At 44.0% G+C, this 11,592-nt stretch overlaps 1 protein-coding gene across 1 annotated transcript; it reads left to right on the top strand.

Annotated features, from left to right (window-relative positions):
• The first annotated feature begins 379 nt into the window (after nucleotides 1–379).
• Nucleotides 380–10,944, top strand: LOC143333810 (ras-related protein Rab-37). The gene is made up of 9 exons (XM_076752151.1): nucleotides 380–1,004; nucleotides 2,003–2,113; nucleotides 4,135–4,176; nucleotides 5,530–5,596; nucleotides 5,825–5,877; nucleotides 6,318–6,383; nucleotides 7,159–7,215; nucleotides 7,295–7,371; nucleotides 8,840–10,944. The coding sequence occupies exons 1-9, from the start codon at nucleotides 894–896 to the stop codon at nucleotides 8,943–8,945; spliced, it is 690 nt and encodes a 229-aa protein (XP_076608266.1). The 5' UTR covers nucleotides 380–893; the 3' UTR covers nucleotides 8,946–10,944.
• The last annotated feature ends 648 nt before the right edge of the window (nucleotides 10,945–11,592 follow it).

Genomic DNA, 11,592 nt, shown 5'->3' with positions numbered 1-11,592 from the left:
TGACGAGGAGAGACTTGGATAAGTGTTTGTTGGCCTGCTGAGAGGAGAAAAGGGAGGAAAAATGGGTTGATAAAGAAGAAGCTATAAAAAATAAAGGAGAGGTACTACTTTCTGATAACAGAAGGTGGTCTTGTCAGCATTTTTGTGAGATATTCTTAAAGGAAACAGGTTTGAAAATAAGGTTTCTGGATACCGTTTCTGCAGGGATGCGCCTTTTTACGCACACTCTCCCCTCAAAGAACAGGTTATTTATCTTCAGAAGGAAAATTCACCTCATACGTGAAGTGTATTTAAACTAGTGTGTGACAGTTAAGCATCTTTCCTCCTCTCTTGGTTTGTGTCTCTCTGCTCTGACCCTCTCGATGATCGAGCACCACCTGTGGCGGGTGAGTCAGCCACCAGCGCAGATTGACCCCCGCAGCCGTCGTGGGGACAATGTCAGCCTGAGAGACGGATGTTTCACTCGTGAAAAAAACACGCTGTTGTTGGAGCTGTCGACGTCCTTGCACATTCAGTTAATCATCTGCCCACGCCAGGATGCACCGCTCCGCTCTGCAAAGCCCGAGAAATGTTTCCGCCTGTTTGCCATCACCGCTCTCTTGACTGGTCCGTGCAGACGCCGAAGCGCCGCTGCTGCTGCTGACTGCTTGTCAAGTTTTCATCGTCGCTTCCGTCTTGTGACAGTGCGAAATCAAGGTGTGATTGTCCTCGGGAAGCGCCCGGTGATCATTTTGTGGCCACACGCAGTAATGCGAGCAGAGGGGCTGGAGGCTGGCGGAGACCGGGACTGAGCGGCGGAGATCTCACGGGCACCGTGCGCGTCTTTCTGGGACACATCTCGGAGATAACTGTGGTTGGGCTCCCTCAGCCTGCGCTCTTTTCTTGGCATTGCGATGTCTGCAAGAAAGACATCGTTGACGGACAAGCAGGCTAAAAACGGAACGTCAAAATATGTGTTGGAAAGATGCGCTTCTATTAACGAGTATTATGATATTGCCTTTAAGGTGTGTATTTCCGTCTTGTGTGTTTTTGTTCTCTTTGTGGTGCTGCTGGTGGAACAGGTGTCTACATTTTACTGTAGGTTTGACACAGAAACAACTGGGTTTATCTGCAGCAACAACATGTATATTGACTCTCCACATCTGGAGAATGTGCATAATCTCAGTGGAAAACCATTAACTATCAGTTGATTAGTCTGGCTTTATGCATTCTCCTCGTGAAACAGGCCATGTTTACTGTTTGTACATAGGCAACACAGTCATTGACCTGATGCTTTCATTTGTATTAATAAGAAGTCTCTCTGAGCCTGTAAATCTCTCGAGGGTGGCTTTGTCCGCCCTTTCAGATATGCAAATATTTGCTGAGGGTGTACTTGTTGCTCCTTAGGAACCCTCCCATGAAATATCTGTAAAAGGTGCACAGACACACCTGTGATGGTTTTCCAAAGACCCACAGACAAAAGGAGAAGTTTAATTGGATTACCATCGTGTACACTGTATGTTTAAGCAGCTATGACTCACTGTGTGAACATATGAGCTTTGGTTCACATGCTGTTGTATGCCTGTATAATTGCACATCCTGTTGTAATTATATTGATTAGTTTTGGAGAAGGATGCGCACAGAAAGACAGTGACAGTAAAATGACAGAGTTGGATCCAACACCTCTAATCCCCTTCTCCAGTATTGGCAGAGCACCACATGTTGGTGGCAGCTCAGTCAACAGTGGATCACAACCCAGTCTGTAGTGCGCTGTGGTTGTGTTCCCCTTATAATTTTAACCAGGCGACACATTAAGTGAATAAGACAGCAGTGCAATGTCATCATCAGGCTCAGCCATCATGATTCCAGTTGTGAAATATTCACTCAATTGCAAAATCATTTATGCAACATGTCCCTCAGTTTTAATTTCCTCTCTAGGGGGATTGCACTTCTTATCCTGCCATCATGTATAGGCTGTCTGTAACCTTTTGTCCCTCTCCTTTGGTGGTGGGTTTTGCTCCAGGTGATGCTGCTGGGAGACTCGTCCGTGGGGAAGACATGCGTCTTGGTGCGCTTTAAAGACGGGGCATTTCTGGGAGGCAACTTTATAGCCACCGTTGGAATAGACTTTAGGGTGAGAGAGATGCTGCTCAACAGACTCACAGAATGACTCATAATATTCTCATTCTTTCTCTGCGTGCTATTACTGGTTTGTCATTTGTGTTTTATTCCCGCTACTCCTCTGAGGAAATATTTAGCATCACAAAAACAGCCTAATGATATTTACAAAGCAACAAGAGATCCACTTGTTAGAGTGTCGTCGGCCCAATTATCACCTTATTTCCACGCAGGACACTTAATCATTCTGTGATGATAGCACCGAATGTACAAATCCTCTCACCAATCAGTCAGGTTCACAGACCACTTGTGCTGCGAGGCGCTGCGGATGGCTTCATAAATGTCTTGGCAGATGCCTGCCCACGTCCCTGTCTCCTACAAAGATTGGCTGCAGCTCAACTCGGTCCTTGAGGAGTCACACTGCTGACAGACAAGCTCCTACCTCGTCACATATACCTCACACACACACACAGACCCACACAGTGTCTGTCGCTAAGTTTGGAGCAGATTTCTACTGTATATCTTCCTCTGCTGGGATGAATATGAAAATAGACCACACACACACACACACACACACACGCACCACCACCAACACCACCACCGCCACTGTTTCCCTCCAATCAAGGCAAAAAGCTCACACTAATGGCAAGTCAAGTAGGGGTGATTTGAGGAGGAAACTGTGTTGCATTAGCCAGAGTGATGTATTGTCTTCCTTTGATGGTGGTGTAGACATTAGAGAGCATAATGGATATCTGACTGACACAGCTATATGGACGTTGGCTATTCAGAAGCGTGATCATGTCATCTTGCCCCCACTCAAGTGCTGCCAACAGCATCTTTTCATAAAATGCATTAAAAAGGGAACTGACACTGGTTCACGCCTGAAGAACATGATGCATTCAGAGTCACGCTATTCATTCAGAAGAATGGCTGTTAATGTAATTCATTTTGGTTTCCCTGCTCGTGTTTATGGTAAGGGGCAAAGCTGCTTAGAAACAGAGTCATCTGAGAGAAACAGTTGAGTCAATATGCTGAGGTTGTCCTCTGTGCATGGATAGGCAGGCAGGCTGTTGTGGCAGCTTGTAACATGGCTGGTCTATTTTCGGCATGCTTCCTTGTAGCAGTTACTCAGCATGCAGGCTCCTCTCACGTCATAATTGAGGGAAAAATGGAAACCCATGGCAACAAATGCAGGGGTTGAACCATGTCCATTCTGCCAAGGCAGAGGATTCAGCAGGTGGCAGCTTTAGCTGCCAGTGGCAGCTTTGCACACATCACAGAGGTTTCTTTTGTCACTGTGCAGCTTTTCTGCATTTCTTTAGGTGCATGCGTGTGCTTTTGTGCGTTCACAGGAAACGCAGGGGCAGTTTGTGATGACTTGTCACTGATATGAAGTTCTGAAGTGATTGAGGAAGTGCTGCAGAACATTTGCTGATCACACTTCCTTCGTCTCAGCTGCTCTCTCGTTGGTGGTTTTTGCTGTGCAAGGTTGAAATGTGGCTGTGACCTGACTTGCTGCTGTAGCATGTTATGGTAAAATAAACAGAGTGTGGGGAAAGCTGTGTTTTGCACGTTGAAACATGCATGTTATCTTAAATTTTATGTCCACTTCATTCTTAATTTACTCTGGATTTTTTTCCTGTCAGTTTTCCCCTTCCAGTCAAAACATTTAGTCTGTTTTAGTTCAGGTGCCTAAACTATTTCAGGCCAGTCTTTGCAGGAAATCAGAGGGCACCCCTACAGGGCTGCAGGAAATTAACGGGGGAGTCAGTTGTTATGCTGCCAGTCGTCTTTCTCACTGTTGTGTAATTAAGTCTAATCCCAGGACCTTGTTGTGTGGGTGTTGGAAATTACTTTCTCTGCCAGCATTCAAAGCCACTTTTAGTTGTCTTGTTTCTTTTGCCACACGCTGAGTCTCTGAGCTTTTTCAGTCTGCCGTGATGTTCGTCATTCATTTCTGTGCCGTTTCCACAGCACTCCAGTCTCTAAACCATATGGTGGATTGTCAGTCTCTCACAGCTCTTCTCGTTTCTGCAGAATAAAGTGGTGGACGTCGACAACCTGAAAGTGAAACTCCAGGTGAGAAAATGGAACTTTTCTCTACATCTGTGTTAGACCGTGTCTGCGTTTCAGCTCTTCAATTGCTAAATGATCTCGTCCTTCTGGCAGCTATTGAGTCGAACTAATCTGGTAGATTATGTAGAATCAAAAATAATATGTTTACAAATAATAGTTGACCCAAATATGCTTTATGCTCACTTGACTGTCATTGTTTGCGTTGCCAATCCAATCAAAGTGTCTGATATCGTATTAGCGTACGGGACTCTGGAGGGTTATGTGCCAGCAGCAAGCTGTTAATCTATGGCACATACCCGTCTATCATCATAACCTGTTCGTTCAACACTGAGTGGGAGGTGCCAAATTAGATTCCTCTGCTAGCGCGAGTAAATCCTTAGCTTTTTTTTTTTTCATGCACTGTTCTTGCACATGATAAAATCCTGTGATTAATTCCAAAATAGGCTCTGCCACCACGAGTCTATGCTGTACAAAGGCAGAGAACAGCAGAAAACCACAGAAAAGCTTAAGTTGAGAGAAAAGAGTTTAAAGATTTCAGGCTGGCTGGATACACAGTGTATCACATGGATAGAACCTAAAATTAGAATTTTATGTATTTTTAAACAGATTATTTTTACAATGGAAAATCATTAACCATAGATGTGTCCTAAAAACGGCACTCTGCCTTCAGATAAACATAAAGGAATGTGAGAAACACACACTATGAGCCAACAAAATGTGTTCTCTAAGATTTCCATCTGCTATTATTGATGATTACGTGGATCAGGGGTTCTCAAAGTGTGGCCTGTGGGCCAATGGTGGCCCTCAGAAACATTACGTGCCACCCCTGAGCATGACATGAAATGCATACATTATATTTTTGCAATTCCATATCAATACTTTGACTTTTAATAGCCTACATTTAACACAGTATTCGGCTACTGCGTCCAGCTGTGCCCCCCTAAGCGTCTGTCAGGGTTGTGACTTTGAGAACCTTTGATCTAATATAATAATGTATAATGTAGTGTATTAATTTACAATTGAATACATTTAAATATGTGATTCAAAACAACCAAATTGTGGACTCCACTTGAGTCAGAAACTGAGATGGCAATCATTGTGACTCTGCTATGCTATGCTAGTTAACCTAGCTTTTAGCTAGTTTAGCTGTTATACTCTATAAATTTAGCCGGAGTGGCTAGCTGTGGCTAACTTTTGTCCTCAGAATGCTTGAACTGACCAAATGGTAACTCCAGTTTGGTAGTAGATGGTATGTTTCCGCTTTAATGGTTGGCTGTGGAGGGTTTGTTGCAAGGATTGTTCAGGATTCAGTTTTCCCACATTAGCTGCTGTGTAATTATGTGGTTTGATACGCAGATCTGGGATACAGCCGGCCAAGAGAGATTCCGCAGCGTAACGCACGCCTACTACAGAGATGCCCAGGGTAACCTTTGCTTTTTATATTTTACTTCCTCATGCTCTCTGTGTGTGTGTGTTGGGAGGGGGGTGTGGGAGGGGGTAGTGTAGGTAAGGGAGCAACCTGGCTGAGATCTGTACTTTTTATTAGTGCGCAATGAAAGTGCGTGTAGGTGTCGATGTGTGTGTTGCATAAGATGATGTGCAGATTAACAATAAAAGTGCAACCAAACTGCTCTTCTGTACCCTTTTACAGCGTTACTTCTGCTCTATGATATCACCAGTAAGCCATCATTTGACAATATCAGGGTAAGACTGTCTCAAATTGCTTTTTTCCTCCCACTTTCTCTCTCTCTCTCTCTCTCTCTCTCTCTCTCTCTCTCTCTCTCTCTCTCTCTCTCTCTTCATTTTCACTTCCCAAACCCTCTCAAGCTGAACGCTTCAGTCTGTCTATTTACATGCAAAGTACTATGAGGGCCTCCAACATTTTCTCACAGCTCTCTTTGGAAATGACATAATGTTATGGTTTGCTTCACGACACAGTTCCCAGTTTCAGTAATGAAAAGCAATAAAAGTGTTCAAGGATAAGAGCGACTGAGTCTCACCGTGATCGATAGGAGGGTGGTAATAATACACAGCTCAGGAGGAAAGGGGAGATGCAGTCTTTAAATGGTGGTATTTGTTCTGTTTAGAGTTCAATCTCTCTTACTTCCCACCTCCTGTATCTGTCTGTCTTTTGTACTTTAAAGGCTTGGTTGACTGAAATACACGAGTATGCCCAGAAGGATGTGGTCATCATGTTGCTCGGCAACAAGGTGAGCAAAGCTTCCTTTTTGCATTACATAGAAAGATCAGGAGGATAACTGGTTTCTCAGCACAATTTTAACGCACTCTTATCACACTCAGACATATGTGAATGCTTAAAAGCCAGAGAGCGCATCCACCGTGCAGCACATGCATGAATGCAAACTGTCACTTGCTTATTTTAATATTCACAAGTGAAACAGGATCTTCATTGTGCCTGTGCGCCTTTGCTGATTCATGTTTTTCATGTGCAAAGTCAAATAACCAGCACATTCATTTCTTAACCATCATCCAATGTTATTTGATCCTTTTGGGTAGGATGCATTCAAAACATCCCCCAAAACTTACTCACTTGCTTCAAGCTTCCCGTGCATGAAACCATTTCCTCCACACTGCTGCTGGCAATGAAAGCAGAAATTTCCTTGTCTCACCACAACCAGCAGCCATTGCTGATGTATCTATAAGCTCCCTCTGGTGGTGCAGAGAGGACTCTCCCCTCTCCAGGGTCATTGATGCCACACAACAGTCGTTCAGATCATTTGCTGTGAGAGCAGCAGAACTGGTGGCAACAGTCTGTGGGAGTGCCGCTCTTCTGCTAGAGGTGGAGTTTCTGACATCTCATCAGTCTGCAGGAGCTCTGGCTCAGCAGCTGGCTGCAGGGCTGGCAGATAAGAGGACGTGCAGACTGACACGATGGTGCATCACTGTAGCTAATGGCATGGTGAATCTGTGACCCTTCGCCTCCGCTATGATGACTTGTTTTCTCTCTCTGGTGCTGTCTTACAGTCAGACATGGCAGCAGAGAGGGTCGTGAAGACGGAGGATGGAGAGAAGCTGGCAAAGGTAATGTGTGATGGCCCCATGTGGTCATATTCTCAACAACAGACACTCCTCTGGCTCCTCTAATGTGTTTCCATCTTAGGAATATGGTGTACCATTTATGGAGACCAGTGCAAAGACAGGAGTCAATGTGGAGCTGGCCTTTCTCGCTATAGCAAAGTAAGTCTTAAAGCTGCACTTTGATTTTTATGTAAGCGATGGCTGAAATGCCTCCGTTTAATGTAAAAGCAGTATCTCTGTTGTTCTCCTCAGCGTTTCTTTTAGCTCTTTCTTTTGGTTTTCTGGCCCAAAGTTTCCTTGTTTCACCTGTTCTTTTCCTGTTTCTTTCCTGTTTTTTTCCTGTTTCCCTTTTTCACCTGTTTCTTTCCCTGCTTCCCTGTTCACTCTCACTGCTCTCATCAGCATCGTTTCCAGCATTAGCAGGCTGTTATCGCTGAAAAAGCTTTGATAAATGCACATTACCTGCCCAGTCTGGCAGACAGTCAAAGTTAGCGACAAGCGGCTAAACAGAGTGGAGCATTTGGCAGCTGAGACGTATTTTAACAGAGCTAAAAGAGAGCGAATATTCGACTTAGAGCTCCTCTGTGTCAACATGCTTTTGGGCACAAAGCAACACTCATGAACTTGCCTGGTCTGCTTAGAGTCCTGACCTCAATCCCATCCAACACCTTTGGGATGAACTGGAACACAGACTGTAAGGGTTCATTGCCAAAACATCAGTGCCCAAACTCACTCAAGAAAATTAAGAGAAAAATAATAGAGAAAACACAACAAATCACTCAGGGATAATACAGAGAAGTTATTTGTTCCTTTTCATTTCCAGAATCCTATAAAAGTGATCCCCAAAACACATATTTTACGCTTCAGAAGCTACATCTTCTTTTAAGTGGTCCTCTGCAGTGAGAATTCATTGAACTTGTGAAACTGCACATCTCTCCGCTTGTAATCGAAAGGCCACAACAAACTGGAAAAATCCATTCCACTCATGCTTCTGGAGCAATAAAGACTGAGGCTCAACATAAAGGATTTGTATTTGAATCTGCTTCATGCATACAGCCGACGTCTTCTTGTAGACTCAGAGTATTTTTACACTTTTATTTGACTTGGCAGTTATGCTCACACGCCTCCCTCTGATTCCTGCAACTAATACACTCTAATGGTTTTTTAGCTAATTTGTTGTTTGTTCCCGTTGACTCGTTATAATGGGATTGTGCACGTTTGAGACTCCCTTTGGATCTCAGACATCAGTCGTGTAATTTGTGTTTTTTGACTGGCTTCTTTGTGTACACACCTTTCTTATTGAATGGCAGGAAATTTGAAAAGGACTGTTATTTAGTCTAAAAATGACACTTTGCACAGCATGTTCCCAGAGCTGTGGAAGAAAGTAATGTAGGTGATTTGCTATCTTCATGCGATGGGTATTTTAAGTGCAAGTTAGATGAAATGATTCATGCCAGAGGCATTTTGATTAAATCTCAGTACAGAGGGATGTTTCTCTCCCTCGCTCGCTCTTGCTCTTTTTATTTCTCTTCCTTTCTCATTTTCTTGATTTGCTCACCCTGTCTGTGCTGCATCCCACACATCCACCCCCTCTGTATCTAACTTCCTGTATCTCTCTTTCCATCAGGGAGCTGAAGCACAGAGCAACACAGCAGCCCAATGAGCCCAAGTTCCAGATACACGACTACATCGAGTCTCAGAAGCAGAAGTCTGGCTGCTGTGGCCTCATGTAGCTGATCCTGATCACAAGCCAGAGAGAGACACACAGAAAGGGGGGTGGGGGGGGTGGGGGTGGTAAAAATGTCTGCTCTCTTACAAAAAAAGCCAATCCCAGCGCCACACCAGAGAAGCGGATGTCCTCTTCTTCTCCACTGAGCGTTTGGCTGAATGGAAGTGAATCTGGATTGGCTGCCATCCCTTATCTGAAATGTGAATTTAAATCTCTTTTATGTCATGCGTAGAGATGTTTGTGGTCTTTGTGGTGACAGTTGTATCAAACTACAAGTCAGGAGTTACAATCTGAAATGCTATATCCATGTGCAGGGACAAAAACAAACAGATTTATCAATCTATTCTGCATAGCTGCAAACTGCAAACCTATATGACCTCGTGGCCGTCTAGTGCATGATGCAGAGGATCAGGGGACAGGCGGGACACTGACTGATCACAGATCAGTGTAGCATGAACAGCAACATAGAGCTGGTTTCTAGAGTGGTGATCCAGCCATGAGAAGTTACTATCAGACTTTCTGTGTCTCTGCTGGAAAGACAGGGAGTTCGGTGGAGCTTGGACAGTCGCTAGAAGCACATGTATGACCCTTTGAGTGAGTCACTGTGCGGGTAGCTGTGTTGTGGCAGGGCTGACAGCTCTGCTACGAGAAGGTCTCCGGTCATAGCCATGCTGTTCACGTTTAGTGTTTCTATCTTTTGGCCCTAAATATCTTGATAAACTCTGATTAAAGCACAGTTGTCCGTGGGCCTGTATGCTGTGTTTGCTGCCACTGTAGAGAAATAAATGTTCACGTGCGTCGTTTCTCTGTGCTCAGTTAGGGAGGAGTGAGAGCATTCTTGACTTTCAGATCCACACATATAAGCTCATTTTGAGCATGAAAGGTATTTTTTACATAAAAAATTTGAATGTTGTAACATCATATACCAACAAGAATCTGTTTGATTACATGTGCAGCACATAAAAAAAATCATTTGGTGTGTAGTCTCTCTTTAATTATGGCAGGGCTCTGCTTGACCTCATGTTCTAAATGTTTTCAGTTGCTGTAGCTTGAAAGTTTGCTGTTTAACTGCGCTTCAGTGACATAAAACCTTGTGTATTCTTGCGTTAGACACAGTGGCGCAGGCTTCTGCAGATGGCATGTGGGCTACAAGCATGCAGATTTATGCTCACTGCGTTGTTGCAATATTCTCTAATGTCCAAGGGCGTACAAGCAAAATATTCTGTGAATGAGCAAGAAGTCAGTGAGTGCTCCTGGAAGGACGTCATTATCCAACATGGCTGCACGTGCTGCCTGGCTGGCACCAGCAGGAAACACTGACATACTGCCAAATATTGCCCTTGTGTACTTACTGTCGCTTACCTCCAAGTTGAAATTGTTCAGTTTAGTGTCATTTGGCTGTCCCTGTGGTCTCTCAAGGAAGGGTAGTAGAGGTGTCTGTAGAGGCGAAGCTGCTCAGTCAGTCTACTTTCAAATGAGTGCCTAATTACAAAGACTCAGAAGTGCATGACCAAGTTACTTGACAAGTTGCAGAGTGTCTGTGTTCAATGCAAAAGACGCAATACTGTCATTTTTGGAGTGCACACCTTTGCATCGAGCACCTAGCTTAACCGTGGCCCTGCATCAGCACATGACCCACTGCAAGCGATGCATCATAAAGCAAAGTTTGGCCCTTTTCTCAGAACTAAGGCCTTCTTCATCTCACCAGAGTTTGCAGGCCTGATTCTTGACAGTTTTGTATGAACAATCAGTACGACTGTTTATGTGGATATAGCATTTTGCCATGCAGCTCTTAGTTTGTTTTCATCCCAATTTTACCAGGCTGTGAACTGAATCCCTTTTGGCCTTCCAGTCTTCAATATGATTCTTTGATAAGTGAGTGTGTTTGAAAAGTGGACTTCAGTCTCACAGTCAGATTGTAGCTAAAATAATCCCGTCTGTTCACATCTGTACTGCTGTTAGATAGAATAAAGCCAACGTTTTGAGGGCGCTCGCCCACTGTGTGTCTGTCTGTAAATTCAATTCAGGGCCAGGGACACTTGCATTACATTACATTCAAAGTACTGTACATGTAACTGTGCTGGAGGATCACCCCACTGTTGCACCACACGACATTACAAAGAAATTATTCTCATTATGTTCTTTTTCTTTGGTTACAGCTTCCTTGGCATGCGATTTGCCTTTTACCATTCACACACAGAGCGACACCCAGCACCCCCAAACATCGTTGTGTCTCCTTTGTTGATGGATGTTGTTGTCTAGACTGCACCGAAGCTGTATTTGTTCACGCACTGCATTGTGTAACTCGTTTCTTTGTACAATGTTCATTTTGAATGTTCGCTTGTTGAACTTGCTCAATGTCACATTTGTGTCTCTTCTGAGGTGTCACAGTGATCACAAAGTGCCATGAAAAAGTGCTTTGTTATCATATTATATATATATAAAAATATATATTTTGTAATGTATGTGGTTTTGTTTTATTGAAGTCAGTCCTGTCTGTGTGTCTTGTGTGTGTGTGTGTGTGTGTGTGTGTGTGTGTGTGTGTGTGTGTGTGTGTGTGTTTTAGGGTTGTGGAGGAAAGGCGTGGGAGTCACAGAGTGACAGGATGTGCTGAGGTTAATGAGCCACTGTGTGGCAGCAGCTACACTGTT

Source organism: Chaetodon auriga, chromosome 16, assembly GCF_051107435.1.
Source record: "Chaetodon auriga isolate fChaAug3 chromosome 16, fChaAug3.hap1, whole genome shotgun sequence".
NCBI classification, from domain to species: domain Eukaryota; kingdom Metazoa; phylum Chordata; class Actinopteri; order Chaetodontiformes; family Chaetodontidae; genus Chaetodon; species Chaetodon auriga.
Note: the sequence above shows the minus strand (reverse complement) of the source record. Positions and strands in the feature narration are given on the sequence as shown.

Coding starts and splice junctions, on each gene's coding strand:
- LOC143333810 (XM_076752151.1), top strand. CDS start 894: ATGTCTGCAAGAAAGACATCGTTGACGGACAAGCAGGCTAAAAACGGA. Junction 4,177..5,529: donor ACCTGAAAGTGAAACTCCAG/GTGAGAAAATGG, acceptor TTTGATACGCAG/ATCTGGGATACAGCCGGCCA. Junction 5,878..6,317: donor CATCATTTGACAATATCAGG/GTAAGACTGTCT, acceptor TGTACTTTAAAG/GCTTGGTTGACTGAAATACA.